General features: G+C 44.7%; 1 protein-coding gene across 4 annotated transcripts in view; it reads left to right on the forward strand.

The window, feature by feature from the left end:
- The window catches only part of Dpysl5 (dihydropyrimidinase like 5), an 83,432-nt gene that overhangs the window by 14,182 nt on the left and 41,262 nt on the right, over positions 1 to 27,988 (forward strand). For all 4 annotated transcript variants that reach the window (XM_076833440.2, XM_076833438.2, XM_076833441.2 and 1 more), the window contains exon 2: positions 20,639 to 20,903. In XM_076833440.2, coding sequence (XP_076689555.1) covers positions 20,643 to 20,903 — 261 coding nt within the window. In that variant the 5' untranslated portion in view covers positions 20,639 to 20,642. The remainder of the gene's footprint in view (positions 1 to 20,638; positions 20,904 to 27,988) is intronic.

Consider the following 27,988-nt stretch of genomic DNA (forward strand, 5'->3'; position numbering starts at 1 on the left):
CGAAAAGTTAAAACATAACATTAAAAATGTATAAGGAAGAGAATGAAAGGCACCCCAAATCCCTCAACCCTAATATAGCCACCTAGCAATTTGGTGACCACTTTCCTGCATTTCATCATGCAGATACACATACTCAACATTCACTCTGTTTTAATTATTGGAGCTTTTGTTTCTTTTTTTAAATAATGAAGATTTTTTTTTCCATCATTATCTCCAACTTTATGGTTTGAAAGCTCCTATGTTAATGCAGGAATGGTGAGAGGTGAAATGATGACTGGGGGAGCAGAAACCTAATCAGGTCAACCTAGTTTGAATGGACTGTAGGAAGGTAGAGTGGGGCTGGAGGAGGTGGGCACTGTGGGCTTGCCCTGGTAGGCTCTGTCTTTCCTGTGGCCCCTCTTGCTCCTTTCTCTTTGCTTCCTCTGACCCATCTTGGGCCATGATATGATACCTCATCTTGGTCCCAAAGCAATGGAGTCGCCTGTCTATGGACTGAGATCTCCGAAACTGTGAGCCTCAAATAAACTTTTCCTCCTCTGAGTTGTTCTCGTGGTATATTTTGGTCACAGTGACTCAATAGCTGACTAAAACACCAACTAAATATTATGTTGAGGAAATCAACATCAACAGGGGGTTCCCACCCATACTTTACTCCATTCACAAGCCAGTGAATATAAATACATGTACACGGGTAGGTTGTTTTTTTGTTCTTGTTCATTTTACCAAAATGGGATCTGGTTATTTATGCCTATATATGGGGAAATATTGGATCTTACTTGGGGAAATATTGGATCTTACTTGGGTAAAATTATCTCTGCAACCCACCTTGTCAGTGGTGGAGATCTAAATTTTAAAAATTGCAGAACATTCTAAGGCATGGATCCCACCAGAGTCTATTCAACCATTGTGTATTCATCCACATTCAGTTTATTTCTGGTTGTTTGTGTTTTGCCCTACCAACAGTTCTGCTGTGGCCATCTCGGTAGCTGTTTCCTAATGTTCTGTTGCTTTTATTTTTATGCATAGAGCCCTAGCATAAGGACTTAAAAGGACCTTAAAAAGGGTCTTTTTAACATTTTAATAGAGGTCTCTTCAGATCTTTCCTGAGGGATGTAAGACTTTGTGTTTCCATCAGCAGTGTCAGACCATTCTCACAACCCGACCTGCACCTTCCCCAAGTTTTGCCAGTGTCAGGAATCCCTCTTGAATTTTGCCATCTTACGAACGTGAAATATGAAACCTCATTGCTACTCTCACGTGCATGTCCTTGGCTACTCAGAGTTTGAACTCTTTTCCTACACAGTGGTCATTTAGATTTGATCTGCTGTGTATCATTTGCTCTGTCCTAAGCTCCACTTTCTCTTGTTTCTTGGGTTTTTCCAGTTGATAAATACCTGTCAAATGCACTGCACGTATTTTCCCAGGCTACTTATTACCTATTAATTTTATTTCTATGGCCCCTTTTACTTTACCAAATTAAAATTATTTTATAGTATTATAAATGTGTCTTTTCTTTTATGGGTTCTGGATTTCCAGGCTGAGTTTAAAAGTCTCCCTTGTTTCTTTGTTGTGCATGTAGTTTCCTGGATCATCTTCTAGTATTTTTCTATGGTTTTTTGTTTTACATTTAAATAAATTTCAGATAGATTACAGATTTTGGTGCATGCTGTAAGACAGGAAGCCAATTTTATTTTCTTCCTGATGAATAGCCAGTATTTTATTGCATAAATCATTTCCACTGAATTGAAATATCGCTTTCATTGCATTTAATTTAAATCTGCTACCCGAGCAGTCTGTTCTGCTCTTCTCCCTTTGTCTAGTCTGATGCTGATGTCATATACAGTTTTTCATATGATTTCATATAACATATTTAATATTTACTAAGAATGTCCATACTAGTCACCAAAAGTGTATAATGCACTGATTAGATATTTACAGTTATGTTAGTCTAATTTTAGGAAATTTCCATCACTTCAAAAAGAAACTTTGAGCCCATTTGTCCTCACTTCCTATTGCAACTCTCAATCCTAGGCAGCCACTAATCAAATAGATCAAAATAGAGAAAATACGCTCTATCTAGATGTGCCTTTTCTGATCCATTCTTAATGTTTTATTCTTTATAGTAAAATGTGTTTCATTATTATGAATACAACATTTTTTTTCCTATTTCTTGCTAGCTATTTGCTCATATACAAAATACTGACTTTATTATATTTATTTATTTATTTTTTTTTTAAAAGAGAGAGAGAGAATTTTTCAATATTTATTTTCTAGTTTTCGGCGGACACAACATCTTTGTATGTGGTGCTGAGAATCAAACCCGGGCCACACGCATGCCAGACGAGCGCGCTAACGCTTGAGCCACATCCCCAGCCCTATTATATTTATAATAACTATTATCCTACCACTTTTCTTAAGTTTTCTAGGTATATAGTCATAACAAAATTTATCTGTCTTTAATGTTTATCCGGAAGATTTTGTTTTCTTATGTTACTATATTTTCTAGTAACTTACAACATTGTTTAGTAATAGTGGTCAAGGGAAATCGTCCCTGCTTTTTCCTAATTATAATGACTATGACTTCACTGTTTTAGCCATCAGGATGATTTTTTTTTTATTATTATTATTATTTTAATTTTTTTCTGGTAGCTTGTTCTTTTTACACGTGAGCAGTGAAATTCCTTCTAGAGCTGACTCGAATTCACTAACACATTCTGACTGAAACCTCTTTCTGACATCAAGCGGATAAATGAGAAACCTCCCTTTTATCTGAGTATAATGAGGGTTTCTTTCTTTGCTTGAACTGCCAGGATGCTTACAGCTAAATGTAATTCCTACTCCCCCACTCCTCCACTTCCTCCTCCTCCTCTTTGTTTTCTTTCTACTTCTATCAACTTTTTTAAAGTTTAAAATTGCATACAGTAAACAGCCTTTTCAAAGTATGTTTATTTTAAATATGTAAATATGTTTTACATATTTATATACTTATGTAACCACTACCATAATCAAGATATGGCATATTTCCATTACCCCAAAGAGTTCCCTTGTGCTTCTTTCAAGCCAATCTCCTTTCCCCTTCACTCCTACCCCCTGGGCAACCATGACCTGCTGTCCCTGTAAATCAGTAATTCCCAACCAGGGCTGATTTTGCCCCTCAGGGGATATAGGGCAATGACAGGACACATTTTTTGTTTTTCGCAATAGAGCAGGTACCCACTACCTGGGTGGGTAGAGGCTAAGAACTTAACAGTGCCAAGATTGAGAAGCCCTGCCATAGATAGAGATTGGGGTATGCAAATGATGGCTTATAGACTAAATCCAGCCTAGCTGCATGCTTCTGTGTGGCCTGAAAGCTACAAATGGTATTTGTATGTTTAAGTGGTTGAAAAAAAAAATCAAAAGAAGAGTGATACATCATGACCAGTGTTCTATTCTGGCCCTAGTCAGACTGGATGATGCCTCTCCACGCTGGTGAGGGTGAATCTTCGTTTCTCGAGTCTACTGATTCAGATGCCAATCTTTTCTGGAACACCTTGCCAACACACCAGACAATAATATTTTGACATTTCTCTAGGCATCCCTTAACCCCCACTTAACTTGACACATAAAATTAGCCTTCACACTATTCTAATGGGCCTATAGTGGTATTTCATTATGATTTTAATTTGTGTTTCCCTGATAATCAATGATGTTGAACATCTTTCCCGTGCTTATCTGCCATTTGAATCCTCTTTGTGAAGTGTCTCTTTAAATCTTTGGCTCATTTTCCTGTTGCATTTTTTGTCTTATTGAGTTGTAAGGGTTTTCTTTATATTCTGGCTATAAGTCCTTTATCAGGTTTATGATTTGCAAATGTATGTTTCTGATCTGTGACTTACTTACCTTTTCATTTTCTTCACAGTGTCAATTGAAGAGCAAATTTTAAATTCATTTTCTTACTAGTATTTATTGGAGAGCAAACATTTAAATTTTGATAAAATTCTGTTTTTTTTCAGTGTTATCTTTTGAGGTTCTTTTTTTTTTTTTTTTTTTTTTTTGGTTTTTCTAACTCAAGGTCCTAAAGACTTTCTCTTTCTTCTGTGTTTCTTCTTCCATGGAAGCATGTATTTTACATCTATGATGAGGTCTCTGATCCCTTTTGAGTCCATTTTTTTTTCCCATATGGACATTATTTGTTCAAGCATCATTTATTAAAAAGACTACTCTTTCCTCCATTGAATTACTGGCACCTTTTTCAAAAATTAATCCATCAAATTGCCTAGCATGGGTGAGGCACTGGGATCGATTCTCAGTACCACATACAAATAAATAAAATAAAGGTCCATCAACAACTAAAAAAAATTTTTTTAATTAATCCATCATATATATGTAAGTATTTGGACTCCGTTCTGTAATATTCATACATTTATCTCCTCTGCCTCCCAGTGATACTGGGGAATGAACCCAGGACCTCTTGCATGCTAGGCAAGTGCTCTATCATTAAGCTACATCCCCAGTCCACATGTTTGCCTGTTCTTACACCAGTACCACAACCATCTTGAAACTGGGGCTTTATATTAAGTCTTGAAAGCAGTAGTTTATCTTCCAAATTTATTGTTTTTCAAAATTGAATTGCCTCTTTTAGGTCCTGTGCATTTTTATGTAAATTTGGAATCAGCTTATCAATATCTACAAATGGCCTGTTAGGAAGTTGAATTAGGGAGAAGTGATACCTTAATATTGAGTCTTCCAATGAAAAGTCTTTATTTATTTAGTTCTCAATTTTTTTAACAACATTGTATAGTTTATACAGATTTCTCATGTATTTTTAAAATCCATCCTGGTTTTTGATGTTATTTTAATGAGATGAACATATTTTAATATTGAGAGCTGCCTCATTCTGTCAGTTCACAGAAAAGCAACCATCACTTGATTACCTGCAACACAATAAGGCAGATTGAGAAGGGCTAGGCCTGGAATGGGTGGGGCAGGGTGAGGGGACCACTGGTCACAGACACTGGGGCAGCTGCATTCCACTGTACACACCTGTGATGGCAGGGAACAGCTGAGGGTGACCCACGAAAACAGATGGGTAGGGCACAGTGGCAGGAGTGCAGGCACAGGTAGAGGCAGACAAGCAGCTGGAGTCCAGTAGTCGGAAGTCCTCAGACACAGCTGGGTAGGCTTCAGCACCTGGAGAAAGCAGTGGGTAACAATGGAGGGGAGTGTCACCTTTATAACCGGGGCTAGAGCACAGGGAACTTGTATATAATGTGGAGTCCGGGGTCCAACACTCAGGTCCAACCTTGGAGTAGGCAGAGAGGGTTTAATCTAACACCAGGTGTTCGAACCTAGAGTCTCAACATGAAGCAAAATGTGCCTTCTGGTCCTTGGCCTGGATCAGGAGTTGCCTGGAAAGGAGGCTGCCAGGGACTGGGAACCAAGACAATCTAAGCAGCTTCTCTGGGAGGTGGAAAGACATTAATTGAAAGCATTTATAAAAAGAATCTGGGTATCTGTCATCAGTTCCAGCTTTTCCTGTCCTCTAGCAGGAGCAGATAGAGAAGAGGAAGTGCAAGCAATCAGGATGAATGAATTAGATGTGCAGACAGCCATACCTCTATTCCTGCCATTTGCTTGCTTTCAAGATGTAGCTGTAGGCATCCCTCTTGTTGGGAGGCGCTCTGCGGTTGCTCAACAGCACAGCACAGTCTGGAAGGGAAGATTCCCTGCCTCTTTTTGTTAAAAGTAAATGAAGTTGTCTGCATTTTTTCGGACTCAACCACTAGGAAAAGTCTTGGAACCCAAACAATCTGTTGTTGAATCTCTTCTTCCCCTTGTTCAAGGAAGGTAGCAGCCAGACTGGCCAGGTCACACACGGTGTCGGGTTTGCAGCCCTTTGAGAAGATGCTGCCGTATTCAGGGCCCAATAAACAGAATGAAGGAAGGGGGCGGCTCATGGAGTTGGACCTAACATTTGCTTTTCTCATCCAAGGTGATATGATGCCCTTGCCACTGGTCCCAGGGCAGAGTAGGGTGGGGGCATCTTTCACTGATGGGAGACACTGGAACAGGAGCCAGGTGGAGACTGAGCTTGAGGAACTTAGTTTTAGACATGGACCAGTAAGACCTCAAAATAGAGAGAACTACACACCTTTAGATGTGCAGATGAATTGTTGTGTATTTATATGTGACGTGTGGGCTTGCTCATGAATTGCTGGCCCCGGCACTAACTTCCTCAGCACGTACTCCAGCGCAGTAGCTCCTTTGCAGGGCTACTACTGATTCCATGGCAATTTTATTGTAAAGATATTTGAACAGTGCAGAGATCCAGTCCCAGCAATTCCCTTTCTCTGGGACAAGGCAGTTAAAGGTTTGTTGGAAAACCTTCCCAATGTTTTATGCAGAATTATATTTATATAAATGAGATTTCATATATATGAAATACACACACATATAATTTCTCTTACATAAATACACAGACATGTACCATGAGTTCTGTTCCAGAACCTGCTTTCCTCACCTAGTACCAGATCACCTTCCAAATTGAACTTAGGGATCTACATAGTCCTTTCCAATGACTATATAGCCTTCTTTTGTGTGAATGTACCATCATGTATTTATTTTTTATTTTTCCACTTTTTTTTTGTTGGTGCATTATAGTTGTACATAATGGTGGACTCACTGTTACATACTTGTACATGCACACAACAATATAATTTGGCCAATATCATTCCCTAGTATTTCCCTGCTCTCTCCCTTCCTCTCTCTCCTGGTCCCTTTCTTCTACTCTCTCCCTTTGATTTTCATGAGACCCACCCCCAACCTTCCTTTTCATATGAGAGAAAACTTATGACCCTTGACTTTCTGAGTCTGGTTTACTTCACTTAACATGTTCTCAAATCCCATCCATTTTCCTTTAAATTATGTAATTTTAATCTTCTTTTTGACTGAATAAAACTTCATTGTGTACCACATTTTCCTTATCCATTCATCCATTGATGGACACCTAGGCTGTTTCCATGGTTTAGCTGCTGTGAAGTGTGCTGCTATAAATGTGGGTACGCATGTATTGCTGTAGTATGTTCATCATTTATTTGCACAGTCTTCCTGTCACCAGACCTTGGGCTTCTTGTACAGATACTTGCCATTATAAACAACAATGCAGTGCAATAGCTTCATAATGCATCTTTGTACAACTTTTCAATTATTTCCTTAGAAGAGATTCTTAGATGTGAAATGTACACTCTGAGTTTTCATTATAGATGTATAGATTTCCTTCTGGAAAGGTGGTACCCATTTGAATTCCCGTTAAGAGCATATGCTTTTCTCAATTGCTCTGAGCATTTTTCTCTTTCATTGGTGCCATTATGACAGGTGAAAAATGTGATATCGTTTTGATTTGCATTTCTTTGATGATTAACAAAGGTGAACATCTTTCATTTGCCCATGACCATGTATTTCTCCCCTCCTCCAGTGAGTTGCTTATTTATCCTTTGCCTAGATTTTTCTAGTGAGGCATTTGTTTTTCTCTTCAGATTCATAAGCGCTCTTATATACTACAGATATTAATCCTTGGTTATGTTACAAACCAGTTTTATTTGCCCTTATTAAAAATAATTTATAGTATCTCTTGCTATATCAACATTTTTCACTATTATGTAGCCTCATCTATGTCAGTCTTATATTTTGTTTTCGGGCTTTGGATTATGCTAAGAAAACCATAACCCAACCAGAGTTATAAACCTACCCTTTTATGTTTTCTTCTGATACTTTATACTGTTATATTTTTATGTAAAAATGCAAATTTAACGATGCCACTTCTTTACTTGAGTCCCCAGAAAACCTTCCCTTACCCTCAACATCTAGGTCACACTCTCAAATGGCATATCCCAGGCCTTGGAGACCCACATTCAACCATCATATCCCCAGCCCTCCTGAATGCACTGAGCAGGAGGGCACCATGCAGCTCTGTCCAGCATGCCCTTCTTGGCTTCCCCATCACGCTGGATGAACTCCTAAGCCTCACCTCAGTGGCGCTTCTAAGGAGTGTCCTCTACCCCAGTTCGTGTTAATGCTTCCGCACCTTTCCTGTCCTGACACAGCCCTCCCAGCTCTTTGTCTCACACTGAAATGTCTGCGCTCTCCTTTCCACTGTGAACTTCCGAGCTCCTTGAGAGTTGGCTCAGTATCTGGCACCCGATGCAAGGCAGGTCATAGGTGCTAACCTGCTTCTATGATCTGATTGCTCTTAGCAAAGCTCAGTTGACTAACTGTGTGGAGGCCTCAAGATTGATTAGAACAGCCACGTAATGGTGCTGTCATAGTGTCTAGGAAGGAGATAAAGGCTAGAGTGAGGCCGTGGGTGGATACAAGAGGACAGATGAGAGACAGATCAAGTAGGTAGAACTGACAGTGTGAGCAGTGTTGGGTTGTGATGTCCCCTAACTATTCAGCACAGGGGATCAGTGAGTTAGCCCATCATCACAGTCCTGATCTTTGACTCTTTTTTTTTTTTTTTTTGTATGTGTGTGTGTGTGTGTTTAGAATTACCCCTATTCTTCTTCCCTTCCACAAAGCTGTGTGACTTTATCTAGCAACCCTCCGTGTCATCATCCATCATATGGGGTTAGTATACCCACCTCCAAGACCACCTGTGAGGTGGTTCCCTTGAAGCCCCATGTATAAGAGCCCTCCAGTCCCTGACACACTAGCACTTAGGGTTTTCTGCTCTCCTCCACCCCCTTACCTTGGGTGATTGGGTTAGAGCCTGACTGATCTGAAAAATTCCTAGGGAGAGAAGGCAAAATCCGCTTTTGTTAATGGATTTCCATAAGTCACGGGTGCAGCCTGGCCAGCAGGTCCCCACCTGTCCACGTGGCTCTATGCTCTGCTCTGCTCATCCTTGCTGCCACTGTCATTTATCCCCAAGCTACTTTCCTTTTCCTCCAGGGACATCCCAGCATTCTGTCCTTTCTGAGTTCTGCTTCTTCCTTTTCTATTCCGCAACTAGTTAGCCCAGTTGCGTCCTCATGCCTGGTTATCACAGCCATTGTCCTGCCTGCAGTCAGCCTGGGCCAGGTGAAAGGGTGGGAGATCAGCCCCCAAAGCACGTTTTCATCAGTGAGCAAACTCAGGCTCCTGCTTTGGCTGCTGCAGGGCATCATGTGAGCTGTGAGTCTTTTGGGGCCTCCATCTCTGGGCCCTGCACCCTTGACTTTATCTCCTAGCTCTCCAAGCGCCTTTCTCATCCCTGGCCTGTTACCCCAAGGCAGAGAGCCTGCCCACCACCCCCAACCCATACTTGCTGATTTCTGTAAGAGCAGTAAGAGAGAGCCCTCTGGTCTTCTGGCCCGCTCCTTGAACAAACACTCAGATCCTGCACCAAGGGCTCTTGGGAGAATCCTTCCTGCCCCTCCCTGTTAGCACATTCCTGTAGCCACACCGTCACATATACAGAGCTCTTCACACCAGCTCACTGTCCTCCAGGGGCCTCAGAGCACGTCTGCCTTTACCAGGCATCTAGTGAGACCCCCTCCATGGGCCAGGCCCCGAGAAGGATGACGTGAGGCAAAGGCTCTGCTCTCCAGGGGCTCCAGTGTGAAGGGCAGGAATTCCAACCCGAGTTTCCTGGGCCCCAAGGGGGTAATGTTTGATTACCTCAGAGGCTGTTGTAGGATTTATATGAAATTGTGTGTGGGCCTGACACATAAGTTCAAAGTGATGACGATGTGCTGATGGTGTGGATGCCACCCGACAGCCACAGTCACGTGGCCAGAGGGCAAACAGAGCCAAGTGGGATGGATGCTCCTGGCTCCGCCCCACCCTATCATCCTTTCCAGTTGCCCTTCATACTCCTTCTGCATCCTTTGCATTCCCACTTCTTCTAAGACAGGACCCCGAAATGTTAGAGGCATCTGCCCCTGTCTAGAGAAAGTTGGACAAAAAATCCCAAGGCCTTTTTTAAAGTGTGCTGAGTGCTCACTTGGCCTGTTGCTTCTGGTGGGCCCCATGCTCCCCATATGAGCCTGGGTATCCCACACAAGTGACCCAGCTCACAGTGGCCCATCCACCCTGTCACCCATCCCATCAGAGTTGAGTTTCGTTTCTTGTGTGTTTCCACTTGTACTGAAGGGACTTGGCACTCAGGCTCAGGAATTCTGGATTGGGATGAGCGTGTCTGTTTGCCTCAGTGAGGGAGGTGAGAGAGGCCCTTGAGAAGGCAGTAGCAGAGAAAGGCACAAGGGATAGGGACATCCTTGATTGGGCAGAAGCATTCTTGGCTCTCAGTAACTGGCAGGTAAAAGCAGCTTCAATTGGGGGAAACATGTTTTAAGCAGAAGATGAAATTACCTGGTACCTGACACTCTGAAGGAGTTCTATATCTCAGAGGAGATGGTAGGCGCCCTTCTGAAATCTATTTAATTTCAAGGGTCAAACAGCCCTTTCTCAAAACCTTCGAGAAGGTGACATCATGGTACGGGCAAGACTTCTTGAAAAGAAGAGGGGAAAATTTTCACTTTATTGCAATTTTTTCCCAAACAATATAAAGTACCAGCATGGCTTAAAATGTTTACTATTTTTGTTCCTTGCCACATTAGGGGTTGAATCCAGGGGTGCTCTACCACCCAGCTACATCCCAGCCCTTTTATTTTTTTATTTTTATTTTTAAAAATATTTTTAAATTGCCGATGGATTTTTAACTTTGTTTATTCATATGTGGTGCTGAGGATCAAACCCAGGGCCTCACACAAGCTAGGCAAGTCCTCTGCCACTGAGCCACAATCCCAGTCCCCCTTTTATTTTTTTGAGACAGGGTCTTTCTAAGCTGTCAAGACTGGCCTTGAACTTGCCTATCTTCCTGCCTCAGCCTCCCGAGTCACTGGTATTATAGGCGTTTACCACTGCACCTGGCCACAATATTTTCTTGGGGGAAACATCACCTGTAACCCCTCAATACAAACCCTTGTTTATTCTCATGGGGTCTGTTTTTGCACACATATTTTGGTTTTGATAATAATTGACATGTATTTGTATAAACATGCAATTATTCCAAGATTTAAAATTTTTTTTAAAGAGAGAGTGGGAGAGAGAGAGAGAATTTTTTAATATTTAATTTTTAGTTCTCGGTGGACACAACATCTTTGTTTGTATGTGGTGCTGAGGATTGAACCCGGACCACACGCATGCCAGGCGAGCGCGCTACCGCTTGAGCCACATTCCCAGCCCCCCAAATTTTTAAATGTTTGATGAATTTTATACGGAAAAGTGAAGAGGATATATGTGCAGTTTAAAGACTAAAGCCATCTGCATCACTCCTGTGTCCTCTCTTGTATCTGACACTTTCGGCCTTTGAGAGCGCCCTCTGCCCAAGAGCCCCTCCCTCCCCCCAGATGGAACCTCACTGTCCTGACTTTTCTGGTCATCACAACTTTTTCTTCATGATTTTACCATTATATGCTAAAACTCTATTTCACTTGTTGTCTGGTCTTGATCATTATCTGAATGAAATCATACTTTTATTTACTATTTCATGTCTACTTATTTCTCTTAGTTATTGCTTGCAAGATATTGCAAATGTCTATAGTTAGTTGATACTAATTTTTAGTTTAAAAGAGAAAAAATAGAAATTTTATATTCATGCTCAATTTTTTCCCAAATCTAGATTTGTCAAGTGGCCCGGACTTGTGGTACCTTTATACTTAGGAAAAGGTGTTTTTTTCTCCTATTAGTGACTCACAGAAGAGTGCAGAGGATATATGCGCAGTTATCACACCCCATCTGTGAACATAGTCCCAAGCTGAGAAGAGTCTGCCCCATCACTTCCCACAGTAGGGGGCCGGCCCCTCCACCCTTTGGCTGGCCTGCTGGGAAGCAGCCACTCTGGGCCACTGGAGCCTTGGAGATGCAGCTGCTGTTCTTCCAAGGGAGCCGATGGAATTCTTCCTGGGATCAGGGACAGCTGGTGAGGGCCTGGAAAGCTTGGCAAGGGTGAGGAATCTGCCAGGGGATTGTCAGGGGTGGCAACTCTACTGGCCACCTGGTATTCTCTGGTTAAAACTTCCACCAACAGCCTGAAGTCCTCATCATCCCTATATGCACACCCCTTCTGTGGTTCTCAGGGTTCTGCAAGAACTGGCCTCGTGGATGCGGGATCATTCAGACTTACATTTCCCAGTATTTAGCCTCCCTGAGCCTCAGATGTAGCCTCCTGATGGTGATGAGTGAGTGACACCTACAAGGAGCCAGGTTTCTGCACAAATACCAAGGTCTGCACTACACACCCCTGGGATCGGATGCACACCTAGGTACACGTGCACTAACACACAACTAAACCTGACCTATCCCAACATGTACCACCACACTGACTCAGCTTTGGCTTTCCACAACGACAACTGCCAGTTTTTCTTCTGCGCCTTAGAGCTAATCTTGTTGAACAAGTGGTCTGTGGCTCCATTTCTTTCCACCCTCTCAGAGCTAATCCTTGGGAATTTAGCTTTTGTCCTGTGCGCACTGATGGTGCTTGCTCTTTACGTCCTGCCGTGCTGAGCCAGGCCAATCCAGATGAACCCGTGGGATTAAAACCTCTTACTCCATCTTAGCCTGTGAAGGACTCAATCCTTTGGATTTACATTCTCCTTCCCAGAAGCTGTTTGTTTCACTCAACTCTGGCTGGGCCCACCAGGCACTGGGCTTGTAGCAGTCCTTTGTCCTTAAGTTTGTTTTTAAATTTCCTCAAGAACAAGCCGTTGTTCACTGTGTTCACACCCATCATGCAGACAGGTTGGGAACCATCCCAACCTTCTCTCTCCTCTGACAGTTTTGAAGAGGCTGTTCTGGTGCTGGCTCTGAACTGTAGTCCTGCCCTCTCCTGACCAACTTGGTCCTCTCCAACTTTTATGCAGCACAGTGACAAAGGTGGTGGCAGTACTCTGGATGGAGATGCTTCATGGTCCCTAACTACAAACTCTCTTGGCCAGTCCTCCCCAAGAATGATGCAGGCTATCTTATAGATTTGACCTTGTTCGGGCCTCTGGGTTAATAAAAAGGACCTGGTGGGACATGAAGAGGCCTCCTGACTAGCCAATTTGACATGGAACTATGCTTATGGACCCAGGGTGTGTCATGGTGGACATAGTATTGGCCACAGCTCTCTGTAGCCTCTGTCTATGTGCTACTCTAACATCTGTTGGTCCATCTTCCTGTCCCAGGCCCTGGTACCAGGTCCCCCACCAGGTTGGGTTGACTCTAGGAGGAGTTCCAGGTTTCTGGGGACCATGATGGTTGATGGTGGGGTTGTTTTTGGACAGGCTGAATTCCTGCTGCCTGTGGAACATCCTAAAAAAGTGGTCCAGTGGGCATTTGGATAATAGTAAAATGCCCCTGCTCCGTCATTAGGTTTTCAGATTTCTACCTGCTTTGGAAAGTGGAGGGGAGGTGGGTAGTGAAGAACTTGCTCACAGAGCAGGTGAGATAGGTGTCTGGGAGAGGAGGTCATAGGGGCAGAAATAGCTACGATCTATTTTTTTATTGGTGACCTGATTGTTATGGGTCATTAGTTTATATAAATGCACTAGGGAATTGAGAAGGAGGACATGAGGTTAGTTGAATAAGGTGTGGGGACTTGGATGATAACAATGCTGAGTCCACAGGTCTTTGTATCATTATTCTGTATGCCTTACTTGGGTGTTAGAAATATTATTTTATTCTATTTTGTTGATTTATTTGTGTTTGGTGCTAGAGTTTGAACCCAGGGCCTTGCACATGCTGAACACAGGCTTTACTGCTGAGTTACATCCCCAGCCTCATAAATATCAAATCTACTCAATAGTTTGATCAAAACAATATAGAGGGCTGGGGTTGTGGCTCAGTGTTAGAGCACTTGCCCAGCATGTGTGAGGCACTGGGTTCAATCCTCAGCACCACATTAAAAAAAATAATTGAAATAAAGGTTTAAAAAAAATAAAGAATTATAACATTATACTGTGTATTAATATTAGTTAAATATTATTTAGTGCTTTCTAAATTTGGAAAACAGTTTACTTTTTTTTTAATTAAATGTATTAACCTAGACCCTCAACGTCTCCCACTCATCTCAGATTCCCCTTTGATTTGGGGGATCTGTTGAACCTTTGATTTGCTGTCATGTTTCAACTCAAAAAAGAATCCCTTTCCTGAGTGACCCTAGAGTGCTACAAGTGCCAACGTTCCCCTCCCCGTTAGGGCTGGCTCTAAATTAGAACAGAGAGAAGGCTTCTGAAAGCTGCTGATCAGAAGAAAAATAGCTGCGGGTTAGGGTTCCCAAACAAGTGTGCCGAGTGCCTTTTGATCCTTTAGAAGTGTCATCTGTCTGGAGCCAGCCTGTATCCTCTGCCACTTGTGCTGACTTCACCTGCCCTTCACGTTGCCACCCAAGTTGCCATTAGGCTTGGCTTCATGTCACTTCAGTTGTGTAGCTTTCCTCTCGCAGGACATCACAGTGATAGATTATATGTAAAAATCACACATTTTTCTCTGGATTCGATCCAAAGAGGGAATGCGAATCAAACTGTGCCTGTTAGAAAGAGGAAATCCATACGTTAAACCAATACCTATCAAGTTTATTTTCAGGTCTTTATGCAAGAAGGGTCCCCTTTGCACCTTTCTGGCCCCATGTGTCTGTGCAGACTCCAGCTGAGCTGCGGCAGGGCCAGCTGTGCAGGACAGACCGTTCAGCTCCCCTTGTCTCACACCTCCCCACAGGCCCGGGAAACTGGGAAGGTGATGACAACTCCAAAATGCAGTGTTGGGGTTGGCATTTCCTTGGCAGAACTACACTGCATGCCTTGTAGGAGGGTAGGGTGTTCGCTTGTCATGGGCAAACAGTGGTAGCCGGCGTAACCTTGACTGTCAGCTCAGCACGATGCTCCCAGTGCTATTCTCTGCACGGGAACATCTCCAAGGCAGTTAAAAAGGGTTGGGGAGCTGGGATTTGTTATCCAGCAAAGTTGTTGTTGGATAGCAAAAGAGTGTTACTATTTTAAACATGAAGAGGCTCTTTCATAAAAGACCTGGTTATAGTGTTGTCCCCACCTGGAAATCCCAGTTTCAGCATGGCACATCACCTTCACTCTGAACCGTAACTGGTTCATGAGCATACGAACACTATGCCACAGAATTGGGAAATCAGGGGATGCAAGCTGTGTACGGTTGGATAAATCTTGGCATAGCAAAGATACCCACCATCTTGCCATGGAAGGCATCATTGCTTCCCTGAATAAATTGTAAAATCCTTCAGGTCCCTGTACCACCACCCTGCTAGTCCTGGACTCCTGCCCTTCAGTTCAAGGTCACTGTTGATAAAACCTGGGGACTGGAGGGAAAGTTAGGGCAAACTGGATGAATCTGCACAGTGCTAGAATTCCTTACTCTGACTTATTCTTATAGCTTTAACTATCAAACATTTTTCATCATTTCTGTCTGAGAGGATAGACATGTGTTCTGGATTCTTTTGTTTGCATAGACAAAATAGCTGAATGATTAAAATTTTTCGTTAAACATATGGGCATGTGTGATATAGCCAGACGTCTTTAATGGAAGTGACATTTATTTTAAGGCCCAGTTGTTCCTTAGTGATGATTTGATTATAATGTTCGTTTCTGTTTAGTGTAATATCTTGGTGCGTTTGGCTGCTGTAACAAAAATAGCATAGACTAGGTGACTTAAACCACAAACATTGATTCCCTCACAGTTTTGAAGACTGAAAGGTCAAGGTTCCTGCAGATTTGGTTCCTGGTGAGGGTTCTTTTCCTGGCTAAGGGACAGATCTCTTGTTGTTTCTTCATGCGGCAGAGAGAGATCTCTTCTGTCTCTTCTAATAAGGGCACTAATCCCATTCATGAGGCTCCACCCACATGATCTAATTACTCCCAAAGGCCCTGCCTCTAAGAACCATCACACTGGGGATTAGGGATTCAGGGCATGGGGTGGAGGAAGGGCACAAACATGTGTTCATAGCATGCAGTGACCCAGTGGGCCAGATGGCTGGCTCTGTCTTCACAGTTACTGCATTTTAGAATAAACCGGGTGACTTGAAGCATCATAAATTGGTAAATCTGCTACTGACCTTCTGGAGAGCTTCTATTTCCTTCTGACCACAACCTCTGATAAGAGTGCTCTATGGATACATGGCCTCCATCCGAGCAGAGGGAGAAAGGCAGCCGGTGGTCTTTAGTGTTTAAGAGCCAATGTTACAATTGCCCTTAAATCCTTTTCTTTGTGGGGACTCTCCTGAGAGGTGCAGAGTATCCACCCCACCCAGACACCCCCAACTCCATGCACAGACCACATATGTGCTGCAGAGAGAGATGCCAGGGACATTTCCTTTGTCTAGTTTAGCAAAGACTAACAGGGAAAGCTGTAGGGAGGAGGTGCTAATGAGGTTACAGGGGGAGGTGGGGAGCAGCAGAATGAATGTCAACAGTCAACAGCCAGAGGGGATTGGAAGGGGTTGGGCATAACTTGGAAATGTAGAAATGTGTGGGAGAATTGATGACCACAGAACTGCTGGTGTCACCCTTCCCGGCTCTGGTCTCTGGAGGGAAAGACCCCATTTTAAACCAACACCTGCCAAATTAGTTAGTGTCCGGCTCATCCTTCAATCCCTTAGTGAAGCAGTTGCCTCTCTCCCCCAATAGGCTGTTTCTTGAGAGCAGAGCCTGTGTTTTTGCCAGAGTTGTCTCCAGTGGAAAGGAATGAAGTTATGAACTATTATACCACACACAAATGTTCATTTTCAAAAGCTATTCTCCAAATGCACATGGGTAGGGAATATGTTAAGCAATTGTGCTACAATATTATCCACATAAGCCAGCGCAGGCCTAGAGGGTCCCAAGGCTTGGGTGAACCGGACAAGTTGAAGCCCCACAGGTGGTTCTGATGACAGCAGGCCACATCATTCCCTGTAACTAGAAGTGGCCCAGGAGGCAAGGGTGGAGCTCACCATGCCAGGTTCAGTCAGGACTCCAGGATGGGTTATGATTTACACTGAAGTAGTTCTATTGGGTAGCTGAAGATCTAGGAACTGAGTGACCCCACTTCCATACTGGCAGCATGGTTCAAAGCTAAGAGTGTAGACACTTGTAGAGCTGGATGACAAAATGCCATAGACAAGGTGGCTGAACAGAAATGTTTTCTCACAATCTGAAGGCTAGAAGCCTAAGGGTCCATTTCTGGTGAGGACTGTCCTCCTGACTGGTAGATGACTGTGTCCTCAGATGACCATTCTTCTGTTCACATTCATGGAGAAAGAGAGAGGATACTCCAATGTCGCCTCCTCGAAGGTCACTACTCACATCAGATCAGGGCCCCACCCTTATAGATTCATTTAACCTTAAATTCCTTAAGGGCTGCATCTCCAAATGTAGCCAACTGCACTGGAGGTTAGGGATATTCAGCATATGAATTTGGGGATGAGGTGAGACAAACCTTCATCCCATAACTGCTCCAAAGACAAACTCTTTCCATCTCTACTCTTATAAACTTTATCTTAAGGAAGTTTCTTAACTTTCCTAAGCCTCAGCATCCTCTTGGTAAAAAAATGGAGTGGTCATGGTGCTGTCCGGGGCATTGTAAGGATTAAATAAGATAGTGCATATATGGGCTTAGTGAAAGGTCTCATGAATAGGAGGTGCTTAATGACCATAAGTTAACACTATTCACAGGGTACTCTCTGCTTTGAGATGAGTTACCTCTGCACTAGTCACAGGAGTGCAGTCCAGCCTGGATTTTTAGGACTAGTCCAAGCCTATGGGAATGGGATCCCTGGGCCAGGGAGGTCCCAGAACTTTCCTCTATTCTTTAGGGGAACCAACCCTCTTCTGGGCCAGATTAACCTTCTGAGATTTCCTGCAGGAGCCGGAACAGGTGGTGGCAGTCCAAAGGCCGAGAGAAGGGGAGTGAGTGCTGGGACTGATGGAGCAGCTCTGTCGCCTCCCAGAAAGGATGTGGCAGAAGGGATGGCACCAGTTGGACCTGAGTGAAGGCCATTGGATTCCTTCTGGTTTCTTTTTCGCTTAAAAAAGGGAAAAGCTCTTTAACATAAATGCTCAGACTAACCCAAGTTTATTATATAAGTTTTTGAAAACATAGGAATTTATGGGCTGGGGATGTGGCTCAAGCGGTAGCGCGCTCGCCTGGCATGCGTGCGGCCCGGGTTCAATCCTCAGCACCATGTACAAACAAAGATGTTGTGTCCGCCGAAAACTAAAAAATAAATATTAAAAATTCTCTCTCTCTCTCTCAAACAAAACAAAACAAAAAAAACATAGGAACTTATGAAGACCATAACAATCACCCCCGCCTCTTTTGTGCAGAGTTCACACTTCCAACTTCCTTTGCAGCCAGACAGACCTGGTCTGAAGCCCACACCCCCTTCCTGGAGTTGTGTGACCCTTAGTTGGCTCTTGTTTCCCATTACTTTTCAAATTCTGTTTCCTGCTCCTCTAATGATGTGAACATTCCCCCTCCCCCTTGTTCCCATTTTGTAGAATTGCTGTGTAGATAAAATGCATGTGTAGTGCTGGGTGTGTGGTATTAATTGAGAGCCATTGCTCTTGCTTCTCTTGAAGATGATGCCCTTGACTTTGATTGGAGTAGCAAAACTCAATCATTACTGTACCACACACTTCCTGGTTCTGCACCAGGCATGTGCTGTGAAATAGAAGCAAACCAATGTTGTTATTTCCAACAGGGACTTAAAAACTATGCTCCTTTTACCCTGAAACTGTTCTGAAAATGTAAGGATTCGTATTTGCCCAGAGGATCAGACGTGTGTCCTCTTTCAGCAACCACTGCCACTATCATCACTCCTCTCTTGTGATGCAAACTGAGAACTTGGATCTGTGTTTTCATAGTCACACCTGAGCATGGCTTTGGAATAACAGAGAGAGAGAGAGAGAGAGAGAGAGAGATTTGGTCAGGGTAGCTTTGTCCATCATCTGAGAACCCAACCATTTCAAAATTATTGCTTCTGAAATTAAGTCTCTGGTTTTCAGATCATGGGACAAAAGATCCGCAGAAATATGCCCAGTTTCCAACAATAAATAGACTTGTAGCTGTGGCCATCCCAATTCTTCCCAGTCTCTCCAGCTCAACTCCTCCCATGGCCTCTTTGCCCTTCCACACCAGGGAGCAGATCTCTTCTCCCCAGAGGTCAGAATGATACCTTGCAAAGAGCAGGTGTTCATAGGGTACAACTATCACTCCCAGCTACCTATCTTGTTTCCCAGCGCTCCCCTGCGCAGCGCCCCAAGGGCCAGCCTGTCTGAACTGCAGGAGCACCTGGTGCTCAAGGCTCGGAGGGCCCTGAAAGCTTCTTGGTGTTGAGATTCCATGCGCCCCAGCCTGGCCCACTTGGCAAAAGAATAAGCCAACTGCTTAAGCCAACTGTGTCCAGGAGAGCAGGCCAAGAGCAGAGAGCAGAGAGCTGATGTGTCTCCTTTCAAGAGGAGTCCCTTCCACAGGTCCTCAGCCCTCTTCATCCTGGACACTTGCCTGGTGGAAGACAAAATGAAGTGACGAGAATGAGAGACAATATGTTCACAGTTATTTGTTGTATTCAAGAAGTTGACCATTATCCTAGACAGAGATGCCAAATAGCCCAGCAAACAAATATGGAATCGGCCTACTCAGTGCCTTAACATTTTGGTTGTGTCAGAGTGCAACAAGAAGATGAGTTTATTCATTCGATTATTCACCAGTTTCAAGTGTCCTCTAAGAGAGGCTGGGGATGAAGAGGAGGCGAAGGCAAAGATCACCGATACCATTTGGCCTTGAGGGTCTCAGTCACTCGGTGGGGACAGAATCCAGAGCTGTAGAAGCATTTAATCCCATGAAGACCCAGAGAATCAGTGAAAGCTGCTTAGAAGAAGAGATGGTTGAATTGAGTCCTAAAAAATAAGAAGTTTGCTGTGTATAAAAGTGGCCTTCATTCAACCCCCAAATCTCTGGGGGTGGGGCTTGGCCACAGGTGTTTTCAACAGCTCTCAGAAGAGCTGACCATGCAGCCGGCTGTGGATCCCCATGGGGGAGGGCAGCCTTCTGGAGGCCCACCCTGAGGCGTGAACTGAGAGGGTCCATCTGAAGAATGCCATGAATTAGGCAGCTGGGAGGGCTGGAGGATCTGGCTGAGACTCCACCCAGGAGCCTCTGACGTCTCGAGACACCATGGAGCATAGTAGAGACACTGGTCATGTAAGACCTGCTCGTTGGCTTGGCTACTTGGTAGACATAAAGTCCTTGGCACTTTGACTTTCTCATCTGTAAAATGCGACTCCTGGCGTTATTGGGGAGCTAAAATGAGATAGTAGATATGAAAGGGCTTTAGAACTCACACAGCATTTCTGGAAGGTAAAAATGGTATTTTTGTGGGCCCCAGCTTCCCCTTTACTGCCACTGTGTCATGAGTCCATTGTGAGGTCATCGGGAGGCTCATGACCCCCAGTTGGCTGTAGGACCAGTTTTCTGAGGCTCAGGAATAAGTTTCTCCCCATTTCTGCTCACCCTGACCACAGAGTGTGGCTCTAGGAAGGGGTGACTGTAGTGTGGCTAGGAAGGAGTGGGCCTTAGTGACTGTGAAAGGAACTTTGACCTTGACTGGTTCCCCTGTCACCTTCCATAGGAACATGCTTGCGAATTCAGCCAGCGTGCGTATTCTCATCAAGGGAGGCAAGGTGGTGAATGATGACTGCACCCACGAGGCCGATGTCTACATTGAGAATGGCATCATCCAGCAAGTGGGCCGAGAGCTGATGATCCCCGGAGGGGCCAAGGTGATTGACGCCACTGGGAAACTGGTGATCCCTGGAGGCATCGACACTAGCACCCACTTCCACCAGACCTTCATGAATGCCACCTGCGTGGATGACTTCTACCACGGGACCAAGGTAATGCTCCTGTTTGCCAAAAGTGGCTTCTTTATTCTGCTCCTGGGGCTGCTCCAGATGAAACCCGAAACCATTTGGCCTTGAGGGTCTCAGCCACTCAGTGGGGACAGAATCCAGAGTGGATGTTCCCACTCTGTTACTACCAGAAGAAGGGTGTCTCTAGGGGCTTTTATGGCAACTAGGGTAGGGATTTCCACCTACTTGTCTCAGACAGTTTAAAAGACAGAATTTAAACCTGTTTGTTGATTGCATTACTTACCCATGTACCCAGGCCAGGAACTGACTGTATTTTCATATATTTAATAAATTTGTTTCACAACACTGGGAACTGAACCCAGGGCCTCATGCATGCTAGACAAGTGCTCTAGCTCTGAGCTACAACCCCCCAACCCTTTTTAAATTTTATTTCATAAGGGGATCTCACTAAGTTGCTGAGGCTGGCCTTAAACTTGCAGTCCTCCTGCCTCAGCCTCCTGAATAGCTAGGATTACAGACAGGCATGCACCACGGCACCCAGCTATTTTTATATTTTTATGTCATGTTACACAGAACTAGAGAAAGAAGAGGATCAGCTGTGTTTATTATTGAGTAGGAGGGAAGAGTTGGCTTGGTGGACTTGTTTATGCATGATAAGCTAAATTGAATCCCCAAAGTGTGACAGATTATAAAGTCACCTCTCTAGTTGTTTTGATAGCAGAAATCGTGAAAAAGCCATAGTTATCTTCTGTTTTCTCTCCTAGCTTGTTTGTTATTTGTATAAACGACTTAAAAAATACTGATTGTTCTCTTTTTAGTGTGAGTTATCAGGAATAATATTTAATTGGGCTGGGTCTGAGCTACTGTATGTTCCTGAATGCAGAGTACAGAAATTCAAGCCTGTGAAACATAGGAATCAGGAGCCACAGATGGGTTCTTTCATTTTTTCTCTGTGCTCTAAACCTATCATCGATGTCATTCCTCTTCATCATAATGATCTGTCACATTCCAGCCTCTTCCTGGACATCAGACAGTGGGAACATGCAGGGCAAAGCCTCTGCATTCGTCAGCTTTCCTGGAGCCTGCACTGACCTGGAGCCTAGCTGCCCATGAATATTTGTAGAATGAATGGGCAAATGCTACATATCCAGATGGCTGTCTACACCCAGGGGGCGTCAGATTCATCTAGGAAGTTATTTTAAAATACAGAACTGAATCAGAATCTCAGGAGCGCAAGTCTCCAACCCTGGCAGCAGTTCCTTATACTGACTGTTTACAATGGACTTGGCCTCTAATGCTCCCTGGGTGAGAAGAATTCACCAGTTCTTGGTCCTACATAGGCTGACAGCCTCAAACCCCCACCCCCCCGTGGCCCTAAAACCTAAAATCCTACTAGTACTCTATCTGGGGTTAGGGACGTTGTCAGAGAACCCTTCCCTGTGCTCTGGGATTTCCCCCTGGGATTCATTTCTTGGGGGCTCAGGTGTTCTTGATGCTAGGCAGCAGCTGATGAGGCCCCTCAAGGCCAGCCTTGAGGAGTCTGGCTGGGACTGTAAGGATAGGAGAGGCTGGCCCCTATGGACCCATCTGCCCCGGGTAGGTGGCCTGACAGTCTCCCTGAGGTAAGAACACGTTCTTCCCCCGTCCAGGATCTGCAGAATAGACCTTTGGAAGGTTGAGCTGTGATGAGTCAGGACCCAATAGCCAGGAACCAATCTGAGTTGGGGTAAGGATATTCCCTGGTGTCCGAGAGCATACCTGCCCCCTCTTGTCAAGCCCAGGGAAGTCAGGCGGTGGGAAGATCCTCCTACTCTCCTCTGAGAACTCCCTTGGACCCTGCAGGTGATGTCTTGCTAATGAAGTGTGTAACCCCATCCTCATAAACTGGGATCCTCTTGCATGGTACCCAGTGAGTAAGCCTATCCAGCTTGCCATCCTATGCACCAGGACAGGACAGGACAGGACAGGATGGTTTTGTTTGTGGTTATTTTTGTTGTCATTTTTGTTGAAATATAGCCTGCATATGGAGAAGTGCACAGATATTAAATATACAGAATTATCAAAACTGAACACACCCTTGTAACCAGCTCCCTGTCGATTAACCAAATGATATTAGCATCCAGAAGCCCCTTCCAGTCACTGGTCCCCACCAAGGGTAACCACTATCCTAACTATAAGCCGAATACTACAGTATTTTTTAAATACCATAAGTTTTTGAAAATAAGAACTTGAAATCTAATTCCCATATCATATACACCCATCTAAATTGTAGGAGCCAGGGATTTTTAGTACATTCATTACAGATCGGTTTGGAGTATCATTACTTTATGTGAATGAAATCAAGCCAGGTGTGCCTTTGCATTGACTTCTTTTGCTCAGATTCACCCATGTTGTTGTTGTGTGTGTGTTGTTTGTGGTTCTTTCACTCTCGTTGCTCTATAGTATTCCACTGTGTGACAGACTACATGTACTTACCCATTCTGTTGTCACTGGGCATTTAGGTCCTTGCTGGTTTGAGGTTAAGACATCGTGCTATAAACATTTTGTATGCATCTTTTGGCAAACATGTATGTGCACAATTTGTTGGGCATATTCCTAGGAGTGGAATTAACAGGTCAAAATATGACACAAAATGTTCAGCTTCAGTGGATACTGCCAAACAGTTTTCCAAACTGTGACAATGTATGCTTCCTGCAGTGTGAAAGAGAGCCACAGTATTTCACACTGACATGCCTCTGATAGTGAGTGACACCAGTCTATGCTGGGGTGGTATGCTCAGGCCTTGTACCAAAAAATGGTTAGTGTTCCTGCTTTGGGGGACCTTTAGTTCAGGGCCAGATGCCATGCTGTCCCTATGCTGTCTACCAGCCTCATGGAGGGCAGCCTGGCCCTCTCAGTCTTATTTTCCACATTGTCATCTGCCAGAGCCTCCTTAGCCAGGAGTTACAGGTTTTCCCCTGAGAGCCTTCAGCTCTTCAGAGCCAAAGAAGAGCTCTGCACACGAATCTTTGTGCAAAATGGAGGGTAACTCTTGATCTTTTACAGGCTTCTCCACTGTTACTGGGGTTGGCTTCCTCCAGAAAACATCTGAAGGACCCTATGTGATTAAAGGCTCCAGACCTTCCAGTTTCTGCAGGTTCGGGCTGCCTTCGTATCAGGCACCAGTTGTGCTGAATTTAGACCATAGACCACCCCCACCAAGCCACCTGATTGGTGATGTCACATAAACAGACTCTTTATTATATCCATCCCCTCAGCAAGATTGCATGTGTCTTTACGCCCCAGCCTTTCTGTTGCCCAGCCCCTGAGCCAGTCTCCTGGACCCCTTTAGTAGACCTGCCCCAAGTCCTCCTCAGGCCTCCCAAGAATGATTCCTGCCCTTGCACCCTCCTCCCCTCCACTCCCACATGGCTGCTCCTACCGCTCAACATTTTGTCTTCCCATTTCCTCTGGTTCCTAAAAATCTCCTGGGATGAGAAAATGCTCTCCTGTTAGAACACTGGCTGACAGGGATGTGTGGGTTTAATTATTCACTCCACCTTGGCACTTGTGCAGAGGCCATGTGCCCTGATAGACCACTACCAACCTGTTCAGCTCACAAAGTCTGGCTCACTTGAAGCATATTATTATAATAGAAGAATGACCCCAAGGAAGAGCTCACTGAGCGATTAGCCAAGAGAGATGGAGGGATCACATCGCGTCTTTTTGTGCTTATCAGACAGATCCTCCGGGTCTTGAGCCTCGCACCCCCTCAGCTTTCGCATACTTGTGGATTTGGCAGCAGCAGCCAGGGCTGGAAAAACAAAACAGTTGAGAGCCTGGCTTTGCCCAGAACATCTGGGTCTCCATTGTACTCAGCCTGAAGGGATTTCTCTCCAGCACTTTAGCAAACGCCTTCCATGCCGCAGCAGCCTCTGAGGCTGCGACAGGCTCTGCCTGGCTCCCCTGTTCATAGCCTGGTCACTTGATCGTCCGCCCTGCCCCAGGCACCACCTCCCTCTTCCCCTCTAACCTGCAGGCCTCGTCTTCCAAGGCCAGAAGCAGTGTTTACCGGGAGGTGCCAGGACCACCTGCTTCCTGATAATACAGACTCTATTCTAGAAAGAAACTGTGGGGAGACAAGGAGAGGGGTACTGAGGGGATCCAGTGACCCACCTGTGTTGGTAAAGGTCTGGGATTACAGTCGGCTTATGGGGACTTGACCTACATAGAAGTTAACATTTATTCTTTCGTACATATTTAATATTGCATCACAAAGAATGTTCATATGGGCTCTCCACCAGGGGTTCTCATGGCCAGGTGGAAATACAGAATCAGTCCTTTCAGCTAGAGGCACTAGCCCCTTCACTAAGCCGGTAGAGAAGGAGCAGCCATAGACAACTGAAAAAAATTCTGCCTCCCTTCCCTGCCTCCCTCTCCTCCAAAAATATTTTAAGAACCACAGTTAGGCCAATGGTTTTCAACCCTTGGAAGCAAATTACATTAGAACCACTTGGGGGATTTTTAACAGATGTCAGTGTCAGGCCCCAGCCCAGACCAATTAAATCCATGTCTCTAGTCCTGCCTCCTCCCCCATAAGTATTTTTTAAAGCATCTCTGGTGATTCTGATCACTGGCCAGAAGATTATTCAGAAGATTTCTTGGTGTTTGGAATGGCCCAACAACCTGGCTGTTCTATGGTGCCCATCTGACCCTCACCTTATATGCCAAGGCTGACACCTGAATCTCCTTTGAAAGTATAGGCCTTGCCTGACCTTTGCCTGTCTTATTTGCTTCTCTCTTTTCATCCACATTCCAAGACCCAAACCCCAGCCTAGGGCCTAGATCCCTTAGGCTTGCTAAGTGTCCCATACCCCCCGTGGGTTCATCATGGTGAGAGAAGTTGGCAGTGGTAGAGGTGTCTTCAAGTGGAAGATTGACTGGGGTTGGCCCACTTCCTGGAGGGCCAGAGACAACCTCTATCTAGTCTGTGCCAGGGGTTGTACAGTCTTAGAAACAGCCTCCCAGGAAGTAAAAAATCAGCATTGGTCGGAGATCTTACGATTAACTTATAGAGGAAGCCAAATCCAAACCAGAAGAATGCTGGTCCAGCACGGGATTGGCCTGGTGGACATTCATTGGCATAGACTAGAATGACGTGCTGGGTCCCACCCCGGCCGAGGATTTTGGCTCTCCCTTTCCTCTCCCACTGCAGAGGAGCCTCTGTGGTGGAATCCTGAAATGTGCCACATAAATAGATGTAAACACGAACTTCCTTTGGTGTGCAGCCCTGCCAGCATCCTTACGAAGGATCCCATCCATCCATTGGGCACACTATTCTTGCCTTTGAAATTTGGCTTTAACCTTTAAATGCTGCTCATGTCCTTTCTTCTTTTTCTTTGACTCTATTTAATTCTGGCCAAAATATCTTTCCAGTCTAGAAACTCTGCTGTGTTTTCCAGCTTGTGGTGACCCATGCTTATGTGGTCTTATTTATTGATTGGTGTTCCCAAGTTCATATATTCCTTCATTATTCTATAATGTTGGAAGGGACCTTAGAAATCATGAACCCAGGGCTGGGGTTGTTGCTCAGCCGTTGAGCGCTCGCCTAGCATGTGTGAGGCCCAACACCACATAAAAATAAATTAAAAAAAAAAAAGGTATTGTGTCTAACCAAAAAATAAATATTAAAAAAAAAAAAAAGAAAGAAATCATGAACCCATCCTCCCATTGATAGGAGGCCCAGAGAAAATGAATGCCTTGCCCCAGTCCCAAAGACAGCTGGACCTGAATGCAGGTTTCTCAGTATAAGACTAATTCTTTCACCAATCCATTCAGGGTCTTCTGAAACCCCAGAACTGACTGGATAGTCATTCCATTAGTCAGCCTGTGACCTCTTGGCTGGCTGTATACAAATACTTTCCTTCACCCAAAATGACTCTAAACTTGCCTGGACCAGATGAGAGTGTCAAGAAACTGAGACCTCTCAGGCAGAAGCTGACAAACTGCTTGCCCACCCAAGATGGTGGCTTTGAGAAGCAGCATTTCCCCCTGCAGGGCTAACATCACAGCTGGTGCCTCAGAACAGGACCATTTATAAATGGTGATTGTGAGGGTAAAAGAGGTGGTGTGTGACAAATACTTCAGAGTGCTTGATGCAGAATGCACATAAAATAAATATTGGGGTCTGCCTATTTCTACCCCAGGCCTTTCTTCCAGTTTCTTGAGTTTCTTGAGAAAAGATCTGCCCACTTTGACTTCACAGTAAAATTGATCATTCACATTCCAAGACCCAACCCCCAGTCTAGGGTCTAGATCCCTTATACTTGCTAAGTGTCACTGGCATATCCATACCCCATAGGTTCATCGTGGTGAGAGAAGTTGGCAGTGGTAGAGGTGTCTTCAAGTGGAAGATTGACTGGGGTTGGCCCACTTCCTGGAGGGCCAGAGACAACCTCTGTCTAGTCTGGGCCAGGCGTTGTACAGTCGTAGAGACAGACATCTGAGTGCCCATGCTGCCTGGGTCCCTGGCCGTGCACCCTGGTGGGTCTTCTCTGGACATTTGTCCTCACCTCCCAGCTTGTTTTCCCGGTTCAGCTGCTATCACATCCTTTCTGCTCACCCTACCCCTCTGCCACTGGCTGTGCTGGTTAGGATCACTTTCTTCTCTGAGTCACCCACAGTCCCACCAGAGAGTGCTATGAGTGCTTCATGACTTGGCTTTCCCTCCCCAAGGGGGACGTCCCTTCTACCCTTCCCTGTGTTGTCTAGTCCACTTGCAGGGGGTGTGTTAGTTTTCTTCTGTATAACTAAATACTGAAAATTTAGCTATTTAAAATACCCATTTATTAGCTCATAGTTCTGTAGTCTGAAGTCTGGGCATGGTGTGTCTCAGTTTGCTGTCCCCACATGGGACATCCGGGTGTCACTGGGCTTCATTCTCATCCAGAGTTCAGGGTCCCCTTCCAGGCTTATGTGGTGGTGAAGTTCAGGGCCTGAGATCCCCATTTCCTTGATGGCTGTCAGTCAAGAACGGATCTCAGCTCTTAGAGGAGGCCAGCAGGCCATGCCATGTGCCACCTCCATCATAAAGCCATCTCCTGATGCTCTCACCCTGAATCCCTCTCCCA

This window comes from Callospermophilus lateralis, chromosome 14 (genome assembly GCF_048772815.1).
Source record: "Callospermophilus lateralis isolate mCalLat2 chromosome 14, mCalLat2.hap1, whole genome shotgun sequence".
Taxonomy (NCBI): Eukaryota; Metazoa; Chordata; class Mammalia; order Rodentia; family Sciuridae; genus Callospermophilus; species Callospermophilus lateralis.